The following is a 13,849-nucleotide window of genomic DNA, read 5'->3' as shown; positions in this document are numbered from 1 at the left end:
GTGCTTTTAGAGCTTATTAACATTCTTCATCAAGAATATGGTCAAAATTGAATTATTTGAAATTATTTCCATAGTTGCTTCAGTTAATATCAATATAGCATTAAAAATGGTTTTTAAAATGGCATTTTGGCTTCTTCTTTTTTCACAATGCGAATATTGGGTGGCGACTGAAAACGTGCTTTAATTTGGGACAAAACTAGTTGACAACGACTGCACTACAGTAATGATCCCCAACCATTCTCCGTTTATGCTTCCTTCTCTGTTAATTATTATCCTAAGCTGTGAGGAGGTTGTCCACTCTTTGGTGTCTAGCCCGGATTACTGAAAAAGTACTTTGTGACAACTGCTACTGCAAAAAGGCTTTATTTACATGTGATTGAATGATATCCGGGGCGGCAGGTAGCCTAGTGGTTAGAGCAGTGATTAGTAACCTGAAGGTTCTAAGATCAAATCCCAGAGCTGACAAGGTAAAATTCTGTCATTCTGCCCCTGAACAAGGCAGTTAACCCACTGTTCCTAGGCTGTCATTGAAAATAAGAATTTGTTCTTAACTGACTTGCCTAGTAAAATAAAATACAGTGTAGGTGTCTGCTTGGTCAGAATGCTGTCGGCTCTATCATTCTCTACCTCATTGTCTGTGTGTGTTGTGAATCAGTACTTTATACAGCCCTGTTTATAGGCTCTGAGAGGCCTGGGCATGCCAGTGATGGGCTGCTGTATGTCTCTGGAAGTGCTTGGCCAGTTGTGCGCTGGTGGGAGAGAGAGAATTGTGTTGGGGAAAGGTCACATTATTAACACTGGATGGGCTGGGATGGAGGGGTGATAGGTGGAAGGAAAATGGATGCGGGGGGGTTAATAAATCAGAGAGTGGTTGTAATGGTGGGGGATGTATGCAGTAGGATGGGGGGGATTTATTCTGATATAAACAGGGCTGTATACAGCATCTGAAGTGAGACTGACTGTCTCTCTCTTTCTCTCCCTCCCTCCAGTCATCCTGAGTCCGTTTGGTCTGAACGGGACTCTGACGGGTCAGTCGTTCAAGTTGTCAGACCCTCCCACCCAGAAACTGATTGAGGAGTGGAACCAGTTCTATCCCATCAGCCCCAGCTCTAAAGACAAGGACAAGCAGGGCTCGCCATCGGAGGACAAGATGGAGGACATGGACTGGGAGGACGACTCCCTGGCCGCTGTGGAGGTCCTTGTCGGTAAGACACACTGAACAGTCTCCCCTACAAGTCTGCTATAAGGCAGGGAAGAAAGGATGGGGCTTCAATTCCCTCAGGGATCACATACAAAAAATTTATTCAGATGTGATGACCCGGGTAGCTAACCGTGAGTGTATGTCTGTCTCTCGGTCCAGGTGGTGTGAGGATGGTGTACCCAGCCTGCCTGGTGCTGGTGCCCCAGTCTGACATCCCGGCTGTGGCCCCCCAGGGTTCCTCCCACTGCACCACCGTCTACACGGGTGGACTCCAAGAGCCTGCATCCCAACGAGACCCCGCCATCTCGTCGGTCACCCTCACGCCCCCCACATCACCCGAGGAGGCCCAGACAGGTACAATAAGCAAGAATTTACAAAGCTATGGATGTTTATTTAAACGACAGTATGTATAGTGTAGATTATGTAAATAAGATTTACCATATCAATTAGACAATATTAAAATGTGTCTGGAGAGTTGGTGTGACACTTTTATGTCCCCCTTATATAGTGTGTAGTGGACAAGAGGGGTCTCAAAGCTGGTTATTGTAGGACAATATATATTGTCACTTGTGTGCGGTGAGACGATTCAGAACCTCTCCCTTCCCACCTCAAGTGGACTCCCAGTCGGCTCAGAAGTGGGTGAAGATGTCGTCGGCTGTGGACGGCTTCAGTGTGGACAGCACCAGTCATCACGAGGGGAAGATCCCTCGCAGGCTAGCCAGCCAGGTGGTGGAGAGGGTCTGGCAGGAGTGCAATATCAACAGAGCTCAGAACAAGTACGTCTGTCTCATACACACTCTCTCAACAAAGTCCTACAAGTACAATTGCTACCGAATCAGGGCGCACGCAAACACGTGCTCACACACACTGTCAACGAGCACAGGCTCACACACAGCTGACAGGAAAGCTATATCTACACCTCACGCACATGCATTCACACACATACACGTTTACCCTATCATAGACACACTCAACAGAGCCTAGAGCAGTGATCATCAACTAGATTCAGCCGCGGGCCGATTTTTTTCTTGAGCGGATGATCAGGTGGCCGAAACATAATTACAAATCATTTGTAGACTGCAAATTGACCTCAAGAAGTCCAAACATATATAATATTCGACAAAAACATAATAATTTCAAACCTTGCTTACAATTGTATACGATCAAATATATCTCCCTATTATGCGGGGCAATACGTTGGAACAGATTTATAAATGAAAATCACTTGGAGCTGATTTGCTGGTGTTTTTACAGTCTTTTATGTCCAAAATAAAAATATGAAATATAATGATTATTTTTTTGCTCAGAAAACTGTGGGGTAAATTGGACCTGTGGGCCGTCAGTTAAGGAATCCTGTGTGAAGGAAAATGTTATGTTTGTGCTTTTCTAATAACCAATTTGACTGAGTTCATGCAAGTGACTGATTGATCGTGCCTGGGAGGAAACCTCACTATCATTATAAGCAATTTGGCAGTATGACCAGAATATTGTTTTGAGAACCGAAAGGGGTGTCTCAATTTTAAGGTCTCAGCTTGGAGAGAAGAAGCCTTGTGAGGTGTTGGTCACATGCATGAACCAAACGTTAACAATGAATTAATTATGAATAATGAATAAGCTAAATCATCCAAGTATAACTTGTCTGTGTAAGCAGTATATAAGAACTAACGGGACTGTCCCGGCAGAGCTCCTGATCGACGTGTACTTTGGTGCATTAAGTTTGTTGGATCCTCTCCAGCTTCCTGATAATAAAGAAAGATGCATTTAATATTGACTTCAGGTGTCCCTGGTGGTAATTTCCAGGACACCTGGCCTAGAGAATATATACAGTATCTACCTCAATGCGTATACACTCAACATTTACCAAATAGGTCTGTCAAATAACAGGCACACACCACTGACATGAAATAGTTAATAAACCCTTAATGTTGACACTTGTGTGTTGTGTGTGTTTCTCCAGGCGTAAGTTCTCAGCGACAGCTAATGGGACCTGTGAGGAGGAGTTGATGGAGAAAGTAGGAACCTGGGACTTTGTAGAGTCAGCACAGAGGTCACACTGCAACTGCTCCAGGTGAACAATGCAGTTTGTTTGTTTGCATCTCTGGTTTGGGACCTTCGCCCTAAGCCTTCTGTAATAGGATATACTTTTAGTTTATAAGTTTGCCTTTTAAGGGAAGTTGACCCATTTTCATTGGAATCTTACTCAGCAAAACAGTGTTCAACACTTCAGTCTAAAATGTGAGATGCATTTTAATGTCAATACGTACAGTACCAGTCTAAAATTTGGACACACCTACTCATTCCAGGGTCTTTCTTTATTTTTACTATTTTCTACATTGTAGAATAATAGTGAAGACATAAAACTATGAAATAACACATATGGAATCATGTAGAGAATGCCAAAATATGTGTAACACTTTTTTGGTTACTACATGATTCCACATGTGTTAGTTCATATTTGTGATGTCTTCACTATTATTCTACAATGTATAAAATAGTAGAAATAAAGAAAACCCCTTGAGTGATTAGCTATGTCCAAACTTTTGATTAGTACTATGTGACATTCATCTCTATTCCTCTGTTAAGTAACAACCCTGCCAGGGTTCAAGTGGCTGCTTGTATTTTATTTTGGTGGCTCAGACAGTGCATTCTCTTGGTGGGGCTAAAGCCGTTGTTCTTCACCAGAGACAGTACCCCCCCCCCTCCAAATGGCATCCTATTCCCTACATGGTGCACTACTTTGAACAGAGCCATGGTCCCTAGTCAAAAGTAGTGCACTATGTAGAGAATAGGGTGTCATTTGGGACACAGTTGCAGACACCCAGGGGCCAGTCTGACCTCTACAAGCCTGTTTAGGGAGATGTCTGCTCTAAAAAGGGAGAGTGTCTGTTGAGCCTAATGTTGACAAATTATCTGCTGCGTCTAGTTAATGTGTGGATGCGAGGTTGACTGTGGCCAGGCTGTTTCTGTTGGGGTTGGAACTCAGACAGTCCGACATTATCACAGCCCTGTGCCTGTGTGTGTGCGGGCATGTGTTCTCTCTGAAGGGAAAGGCTGCAGTCAGCATGTTCCACTGCTGTCTCCTGGCACAGACGTGCACATACACAGCCGCAAAAGCACACGTCACGCTGCAGCTCGCACAGAAATAGATGCTTGACACTCTGCACTTTTATGCTGTCTCTCTGGGCGTTTGCTTTGTGTGTTTCTGCTTTAGGAGCACTTTCACAATAGATCGGGGGAGCGCCTTGCTCCACACTGGTGGTGTTAGGGCAGGCAGGCTGTGTACAGGAGGTGAGGACAGAGCTGGGGGAAGTCTGTTTTTACTGGTGGTGTTAGGGCAGGCAGAGTGTGTACAGGAGGTGAGGACAGAGCTGGGGGAAGTCTGTTATTACTGGTGGTGTTAGGGCAGGCAGGCTGTGTACAGGAGGTGAGGACAGAGCTGGGGGATGTCTGTTATTACTGGTGGTGTTAGGGCAGGCAGACTGTGTACAGGAGGTGAGGACAGAGCTGGGGGAAGTCTGTTATTACTGGTGGTGTTAGGGCAGGCAGGCTGTGTACAGGAGGTGAGGACAGAGCTGGGGGAAGTCTGTTATTACTGGTGGTGTTAGGGCAGGCAGGCTGTGTACAGGAGGTGAGGACAGAGCTGGGGGAAGTCTGTTATTACTGGTGGTGTTAGGACAGGCAGACTGTGTACAGGAGGTGAGGACAGAGCTGGGGGAAGTCTGTTATTACTGGTGGTGTTAGGGCAGGCAGGCTGTGTACAGGAGGTGAGGACAGAGCTGGGGGAAGTCTGTTATTACCTGTGGTGTTAGGGCAGGCAGAGTGTGTACAGGAGGTGAGGACAGAGCTGGGGGAAGTCTGTTATTACTGGTGGTGTTAGGGCAGGCAGACTGTGTACAGGAGGTGAGGACAGAGCTGGGGGAAGTCTGTTATTACTGGTGGTGTTATGGCAGGCAGACTGTGTACAGGAGGTGAGGACAGAGCTGGGGGAAGTCTGTTATTACTGGTGGTTTTAGGGCAGGCAGAGTGTGTACAGGAGGTGAGGACAGAGCTGGGGGAAGTATGTTATTACTGGTGGTGTTAGGGCAGGCAGAGTGTGTACAGGAGGTGGGGACAGAGCTGGGGGAAGTATGTTATTACTGGTGGTGTTAGGGCAGGCAGACTGTGTACAGGAGGTGAGGACAGAGCTGGGGGAAGTATGTTATTACTGGTGGTGTTAGGGCAGGCAGACTGTGTACAGGAGGTGAGGACAGAGCTGGGGGAAGTCTGTTATTACCTGTGGTGTTAGGGCAGGCAGAGTGTGTACAGGAGGTGAGGACAGAGCTGGGGGATGTCTGTTATTACTGGTGGTGTTAGGGCAGGCAGACTGTGTACAGGAGGTGAGGACAGAGCTGGGGGATGTATGTTATTACTGGTGGTGTTAGGGCAGGCTGTGTACAGGAGGTGAGGACAGAGGTGGGGGAAGTCTGTTATTACTGGTGGTGTTAGGGCAGGCAGAGTGTGTACAGGAGGTGAGGACAGAGCTGGGGGAAGTCTGTTATTACTGGTAGTGTTAGGGCAGGCAGGCTGTGTACAGGAGGTGAGGACAGAGCTGGGGGAAGTCTGTTATTACTGGTGGTGTTAGGGCAGGCAGAGTGTGTACAGGAGGTGAGGACAGAGCTGAGGGAAGTCTGTTATTACTGGTGGTGTTAGGGCAGGCTGTGTACAGGAGGTGAGGACAGAGCTGGGGGAGGTCTGTTATTACTGGTGGTGTTAGGGCAGGCAGGCTGTGTACAGGAGGTGAGGACAGAGCTGGGGGAAGTATGTTATTACTGGTGGTGTTAGGGCAGGCAGGCTGTGTACAGGAGGTGAGGACAGAGCTGGGGGAAGTCTGTTATTACTGCTGGTGTTAGGGCAGGCAGAGTGTGTACAGGAGGTGAGGACAGAGCTGGGGGAAGTCTGTTATTACTGGTGGTGTTAGGGCAGGCAGGCTGTGTACAGGAGGTGAGGACAGAGCTGGGGGAAGTCTGTTATTTCTGGTGGTGTTAGGGCAGGCAGACTGTGTACAGGAGGTGAGGACAGAGCTGGGGGAAGTCTGTTATTACTGGTGGTGTTAGGGCAGGCAGAGTGTGTACAGGAGGTGAGGACAGAGCTGGGGGAAGTCTGTTATTACTGGTGGTGTTAGGGCAGGCAGAGTGTGTACAGGAGGTGAGGACAGAGCTGGGGGAAGTCTGTTATTACTGGTGGTGTTAGGGCAGGCAGACTGTGTACAGGAGGTGAGGACAGAGCTGGGGGAAGTCTGTTATTACTGGTGGTGTTAGGGCAGGCAGGCTGTGTACAGGAGGTGAGGACAGAGCTGGGGGAAGTCTGTTATTACTGGTGGTGTTAGGGCAGGCAGAGTGTGTACAGGAGGTGAGGACAGAGCTGGGGGAAGTCTGTTATTACTGGTGGTGTTAGGGTAGGCAGGCTGTGTACAGGAGGTGAGGACAGAGCTGGGGGATGTCTGTTATTACTGGTGGTGTTAGGGCAGGCTGTGTACAGGAGGCGAGGACGGAGCTGGGGGAAGTATGTTATTACTGGTGGTGTTAGGGCAGGCAGAGTGTGTACAGGAGGTGAGGACAGAGCTGGGGGATGTCTGTTATTACTGGTGGTGTTAGGGCAGGCTGTGTAGAGGAGGTGAGGACAGAGCTGGGGGAAGTCTGTTATTTCTGGTGGTGTTAGGGCAGGCAGGCTGTGTACAGGAGGTTAGGACAGAGCTGGGGGAAGTCTGTTATTACTGGTGGTGTTAGGACAGGCAGACTGTGTACAGGAGGTGAGGACAGAGCTGGGGGAAGTCTGTTATTACCTGTGGTGTTAGGGCAGGCAGAGTGTGTACAGGAGGTGAGGACAGAGCTGGGGGAAGTCTGTTATTACTGGTGGTGTTAGGGCAGGCAGACTGTGTACAGGAGGTGAGGACAGAGCTGGGGGAAGTCTGTTATTACTGGTGGTGTTATGGCAGGCAGACTGTGTACAGGAGGTGAGGACAGAGCTGGGGGAAGTCTGTTATTACTGGTGGTGTTAGGGCAGGCAGAGTGTGTACAGGAGGTGAGGACAGAGCTGGGGGAAGTCTGTTATTACTGGTGGTGTTAGGGCAGGCAGGCTGTGTACAGGAGGTGAGGACAGAGCTGGGGGAAGTCTGTTATTTCTGGTGGTGTTAGGGCAGGCAGACTGTGTACAGGAGGTGAGGACAGAGCTGGGGGAAGTCTGTTATTACTGGTGGTGTTAGGGCAGGCAGACTGTGTACAGGAGGTGAGAACAGAGCTGGGGGAAGTCTGTTATTACCTGTGGTGTTAGGGCAGGCAGACTGTGTACAGGAGGTGAGGACAGAGCTGGGGGAAGTCTGTTATTACTGTTGGTGTTAGGGCAGGCAGACTGTGTACAGGAGGTGAGGACAGAGCTGGGGGAAGTCTGTTATTACCTGTGGTGTTAGGGCAGGCAGAGTGTGTACAGGAGGTGAGGACAGAGCTGGGGGAAGTCTGTTATTACTGGTGGTGTTAGGGCAGGCAGACTGTGTATAGGAGGTGAGGACAGAGCTGGGGGAAGTATGTTATTACTGGTGGTGTTAGGGCAGGCAGACTGTGTACAGGAGGTGAGGACAGAGCTGGGGGAAGTCTGTTATTACTGGTGGTGTTAGGGCAGGCAGACTGTGTACAGGAGGTGAGGACAGAGCTGGGGGAAGTCTGTTATTACTGGTGGTGTTAGGGCAGGCAGAGTGTGTACAGGAGGTGAGGACAGAGCTGGGGGATGTCTGTTATTACTGGTGGTGTTAGGGCAGGTGACTGTGTACAGGAGGTGAGGACAGAGCTGGGGGAAGTCTGTTATTACTGGTGGTGTTAGGGCAGGCAGAGTGTGTACAGGAGGTGAGGACAGAGCTGGGGGAAGTCTGTTATTACTGGTGGTGTTAGGGCAGGCAGAGTGTGTACAGGAGGTGAGGACAGAGCTGGGGGAAGTCTGTTATTACTGGTGGTGTTAGGGCAGGCAGAGTGTGTACAGGAGGTGAGGACAGAGCTGGGGGATGTCTGTTATTACTGGTGGTGTTAGGGCAGGCAGACTGTGTACAGGAGGTGAGGACAGAGCTGGGGGAAGTCTGTTATTTGGTTGGAGGGAACCCATCATATGGGAGGTAACATTGAAAAGGGAGTTCCCGTGTGTGTGGCACAATGGTGTGTGTTTGTGTAATGTCTGTTTTAACACGAGAAGCACTATTGAGGACTCAACTGGGTGGGACTTCCTATGGGTTAAGGAAAAATCACAAAATCCAGGTCATCAGGAGGGATCAGACAATGAATTATACTCATGAGCAAACATTCCATAACTGCAGGTAGCAGTAAATCGCCAACCTTAGCTTCATACCTGTTCAAACAACACACTCCCGGTGGCTGTATGCACCCCTTCAGTTTGTTTACCAACTCATAGAAGTAGTAGAAGAAGAACATTGACTACTTCAAAATGGAGGTAGCCTCAATGGCGCTGCCCATTCTCGCAAAGACGCCATAATGAGACGGGTACAAAGATGAGTAATCTATGTAAGTCTATGGTGTTTACCCACTCCATGTGTTGTTTTTTCTGCGACTTGCCTGCCGACAGTTAAGCAGTTCCATTCTTTTCCTTCCAGGTAGTGGGAAGGACAATAGATCTCTCCCTCCCACCATAAAAGAGGGAGAGCTTAGCTTAGCCGTCAACATGCTGGCTGCTTCACGACAACAAGAGCTGCCTGCAGTTACCATGCTGACATACCAACGGCCAAATAACACCACCCATCCCCAGCTGACCTGACCCTGAGTAGACCCCAAGCACCCCTCCCCCACATCCACTTGTCAGTATCAGAGTCTGGCTTTGGACTTGTAGCTCCTCGGTCCCCTTACAGTGAAATGAGAGGTGAACAACACTGGTTCTAACTTAGTGGCTGGCTCTCCCCTGGCCTAGCCTGGGGAAAGTGTGTGTGTGTGTGTGTGTGTGTGTGTGTGTGTGTGTGTGTGTGTGTGTGTGTGTGTGTGTGTGTGTGTGTGTGTGTGTGTGTCGTAGGGGCCGTGAGGGCCAGGGCCCACCACAACACGTTCCAGTCCATTTAAACCCAACAAGAAGCAGGTCTCCCTACCACCTGGGTCATGTTCAGAAGGGTTTCACTTTGTTTTCTCCCCAATGAACTCAGCGATGGGGGAATGCTCTATTCTAGATGAAATGCATGGTTTTGGTTAGGGAATTATAGAGTGCAGAATAATAACATCAGTTTAAGATGTTTGTAAGAGTAGCATCAGCATGACATGAGAAGTTTATTAGATTTGAGAGGGACTCATTTGTTCACTTAATTGATTCCGTGCTTTTCAATTGCTACTCAGCTCCCACAGATTCAGCTTTATTCAATTTGTTGTTGGTTATTGATTGCGCTAGATTAGTGTTGCTGCTCAACGCTAGTTATTGAGCTAATGAATGTTCACGAATACTAACAAATTATATTATTGTTAGTTTATTTATGTCTTGCATGCTTCCTCTTCCTCTGTGTCCTCCCAGGCATAAGTCTCTGAAGCAGCGAGGTGGCAGCATCCCCAGCCAGCCCCAGTCATCAGGCCAGCCCACCCACACCCAGCCACCCACAAAGCACAAGGCTGGGGGTGACAAGCCCGAGAAGGGCGACAAGCAGACCAAGAGGCCGCAGACGCCCTTCCACCACCGCAACACCGCCTGCGACGATGTTACCAAGGAGACGGAGGTGGCGACGGGCCAGCGGCTAGCCATGAGGTCCCAGCAAGCGGGGGGTGGTTTCTCCGGCCTCCGCCCCTCTGACAGTGTCACCAAGCCCCTCCAGCTGCATGGCGGAGGGGTGGGTAGCGGCGGCTCTTCCTCAGAGATGACTGGTTCCCCCCAGCCCCCTCCCCTCAGCCCCCACCCCTGTGAGCGCGACCGAGGAGAGGAGACAGGAAACGGCTCTATGAAGAACCCCTCAACACCCCACAGTCAACACTTCTACCAGCCGCCCCCAGATCCCTGCCTGGTGGGGCAGAAGGGTGGCGAGGGGGAACCCCGGAGGCTAGATGGCCTGTCCCTGCACTTCCACCACCCCCACACGTCCTACCCCTCAGAGCCCCTGGAGCCCACCATGTATGTAGGCTCTGCTGTAAACCTGGAGGAGGACGGCTCCCCTGCGCCATGGAGGTTCTTCAACCTACCCAGGAGGAAAGAGGCCGGGATACCCACGCCAACGCTGCCTGGGGACAAGCTGAGGGACAGGGAGAGAGACGAGGCCTCGGGAGGACAAGAGGTGGTTTCTGTCACAGAGTGAGTGTATCCCCCCATTCATTCATTCATTCATTCATTCACCATTCATCCTTATCTCCCCATTGAACAGCTACTATTGCCCATAGAGGGTGCTAGATGCCCCTGACTGGTCAGACATCCAACCCCGACTCCCACTACCCATCCACTACCCAATCATCCCTTCTGGTACACAGACAGACAGGCACATTTTTAAGGACTTCCAACATTCTACAAAAAAAGTATTTTGAAAGAGCACAACCAGGCCTCTCCCCCCTCCCTTCCCCCTTGCCGCCCGTGCCTCAGAAATGTCTGAATGTTTGGTGGCGCTGAGCCCATACGGCACGTTACTCTTTCGCTATGTGCCCTTTTGACATCATACATCACTAATGTGCATGGCCAGCACTGCAGCACAGACTGGAGAGAGCTTATTGAACCCCCTCAACACACAGGGCCCCTCTATTACAACTCCCTCTTCATCCTTCCTCGCCACCCTGAACATGTGAAGGACATCCTTGAAGCCTTGATGTCAGAGCAGAGGTGTCGCTTCAGAGAGAGAGAGAGAGAGAGAGAGAGAAAGAGAGAGAGAGAGAGAGGTGGACTCGAGGGAGCGGAGCGAGAGGGATGGAAGGGAGAGGGATGGAAGAGAGAGGGATGGAGAGAGAGAGATGGAGAGAGAGAGATGGAGAGAGAGGGATGGCGAGAGAGATGGAGAGAGAGGGTGAGCTGGACTAAGGGATAGAGGGAGGATGGGCCGGAGAGCAGGCAGGTATGGTCGAGCAGTGGTGGTCTTGGGAAGTGTCTGAGGGGTTATGCATTTCAGGGATGGCTGCTGGACAGTGCTGTGAACAGGGCTAAGGACAGCAGGGCTAGTCTGGTGAGGAGAAAGGGAGGGAAGGGATGAAGGGAGAGAGAGAGAGAGAGAGGGAGTAATCCTGGCGGCAGGGACATAGCTTTGAATGGATGCTAATCTCTGGCTTGGGCCACTGCGCACTGTCACCTCACATCACAGCCGAGCCGGAGAGAGGGAGGAGGGAGCGAGAGAGAGGACCTACATGAGCTGGCTCACTCCCCATTGGTCACCCCCCCCCCCCCCCCCCCCCCCCCCCCCCGGCAGGGCTCACTGTCTGGTAACATCTGAACAACCACAACATCAACTACTAGAACACAGACACATGAAACACAATGATTCACAGATTATATTGAAGAAGAGACATGCTTTGCTTTACCTCCCCACATGAATGTTGATGGATTACTATGGATAGACTGCACTCTGTGGCCTTGCCTGACCTAATAAATCTCCCCCTGTCCCCATCCACACCCAGACTGATGGCCACTTCCAAGCGGCCTCTGAAGGTGTCCGAGGAGCGCGTGCAGATGTACCTCCAGCGGAGGAACCAGTACCTGGCCGCCGCCATTACCGACGACGACGACCACGAGCCTGAGGTGGATCCGTACGCCTTCGAGGACGGGGACGTCAAGTTTTCCTTCTCTGACAAGAAGGACAAGATGGGCGGCGAGCGCCAGCCCGGGAAGAAACACAAGGTAGGGCTAAAGTTACAACTTCATCAACTGGGGCGGCTGAGTCAAATCCTTTCCTCCCATCGCTGTTGCTGCTGCTGCCAACATGCCACTGTTTGTGACCGCCTTTAGTCTCAGGAAGTAGGAAGGGTTCGGTTAAGGGTCACAAGATAAGCGATCCTGCACTGTAAATGTCTCGCTAGCTGGACTCCGCTTTTTCCCACCCAAATCTACTGCGCAGGAAGCCAGCTCCAACTCACATTATCCCAGCAGAGGGATGCCAAAATAGTTTGATGCCTCTCTAATTTCCTCTCTCGTTTAGTTTAGTTTGTGTCTTCTCTATCTGCCCCCTCTCTCACTCTGATTCTCTTCTCCTGCCATGTGGACTCAGGATGTTTTCTTAATATTGTCTCTCTCTGTTTTCAAACCTAGACCACCTGTTAGCTGTGGAAACGCCCCCAGCACTAGAGGGAGAGCAGGGGGGGAGTGTGTGGGTGTGGGAATGGGAGAGGGCTGCCTGGCAGTGGCAGCCTCCCTTTCCTGCCTGTCACCCTGTCTGCTTGTCTGTGAGGCATGGAGGAGGGGGAGGGAAGCACTGTGCTGGCCTGGGCTTAAACAGGCCAAATCAACCTGGCTTACTGAAGCGTGCACGTTTAAAATAGATTTTTGGGTATTTTGTTTTATTTCACAAGGGCTGCTAAGCTTTTTTTTTCTCCCTCAAGTTAGTGTGTGTGTGTGTGGTACTGTACTGTGTGTGTGTGGTACTGTACTGTGTGTGGTACTGTACTGTGTGTGGTACTGTACCGTGTGTGGTACTGTACCGTGTGTGGTACTGTACTGTGTGTGTGTGGTACTGTACTGTGTGTGGTACTGTACTGTGTGTGGTACTGTACTGTGTGTGGTACTGTACCGTGTGTGGTACTGTACCGTGTGTGGTACTGTACTGTGTGTGGTACTGTACTGTGTGTGTGTGTGTGTGTTACTGTACTGTGTGTGGGTGGTACTGTACTGTGTGTGGTACTGTACCGTATGTGGTACTGTACTGTGTGTGTGTGGTACTGTACTGTGTGTGGTACTGTACCGTGTGTGGTACTGTACCGTGTGTGGTACTGTACTGTGTGTGTGTGGTACTGTACTGTGTGTGGTACTGTACTGTGTGTGGTACTGTACTGTGTGTGGTACTGTACCGTGTGTGGTACTGTACCGTGTGTGGTACTGTACCGTGTGTGGTACTGTACTGTGTGTGGTACTGTACTGTGTGTGTGTGTGTGTGTTACTGTACTGTGTGTGGGTGGTACTGTACTGTGTGTGTGGTACTGTACTGTGTGTGTGGTACTGTACTGTGTGTGTGTGTGTGTGTGTGTGTGTGTGGTACTGTACTGTGTGTGTGTGGTACTGTACTGTGTGTGTGTGTGTGTGTGGTACTGTACTGTGTGTGTGGTACTGTACTGTGTGTTTGTGTGGTACTGTACTGTGTGTGTGTGGTACTGTACTGTGTGTGTGTGGTACTGTACTGTGTGTGTGTGTGGTACTGTACTGTGTGGGTGGTACTGTACTGTGTGTGTGTGTGTGTGTGGTACTGTACTGTGTGTGTGTGTGTGTGGTACTGTACTGTGTGTGTGGTACTGTACTGTGTGTATGTGTGGTACTGTACTGTGTGTGTGGTACTGTACTGTGTGTGTGTGTGGTACTGTACTGTGTGTGTGGTACTGTACTGTGTGTGTGGTACTGTACTGTGTGTGTGTGTGTGTGTGTGTGTGGTACTGTACTGTGTGTGTGTGTGTGTGTGGTACTGTACTGTGTGTGTGGTACTGTACTGTGTGTATGTGTGGTACTGCACTGTGTGTGTGGTACTGCACT

At 50.1% G+C, this 13,849-nt stretch overlaps 1 protein-coding gene across 1 annotated transcript in view; it reads left to right on the top strand.

Moving 5' to 3' along the window:
* Positions 1-13,849, top strand: part of med13a (mediator complex subunit 13a) — a 113,608-nt gene that overhangs the window by 68,355 nt on the left and 31,404 nt on the right. The window contains exons 5-10 of the mRNA XM_036937417.1: positions 990-1,205; positions 1,361-1,555; positions 1,815-1,977; positions 3,159-3,269; positions 9,728-10,492; positions 11,794-12,013. Of these exons, the coding sequence (XP_036793312.1) occupies positions 990-1,205; positions 1,361-1,555; positions 1,815-1,977; positions 3,159-3,269; positions 9,728-10,492; positions 11,794-12,013 (1,670 nt within the window). The remainder of the gene's footprint in view (positions 1-989; positions 1,206-1,360; positions 1,556-1,814; positions 1,978-3,158; positions 3,270-9,727; positions 10,493-11,793; positions 12,014-13,849) is intronic.

Source organism: Oncorhynchus mykiss, chromosome 12 (assembly GCF_013265735.2).
Source record: "Oncorhynchus mykiss isolate Arlee chromosome 12, USDA_OmykA_1.1, whole genome shotgun sequence".
Lineage (NCBI taxonomy): Eukaryota > Metazoa > Chordata > Actinopteri > Salmoniformes > Salmonidae > Oncorhynchus > Oncorhynchus mykiss.
This window is presented reverse-complemented; position numbering and strand designations above follow the sequence as displayed.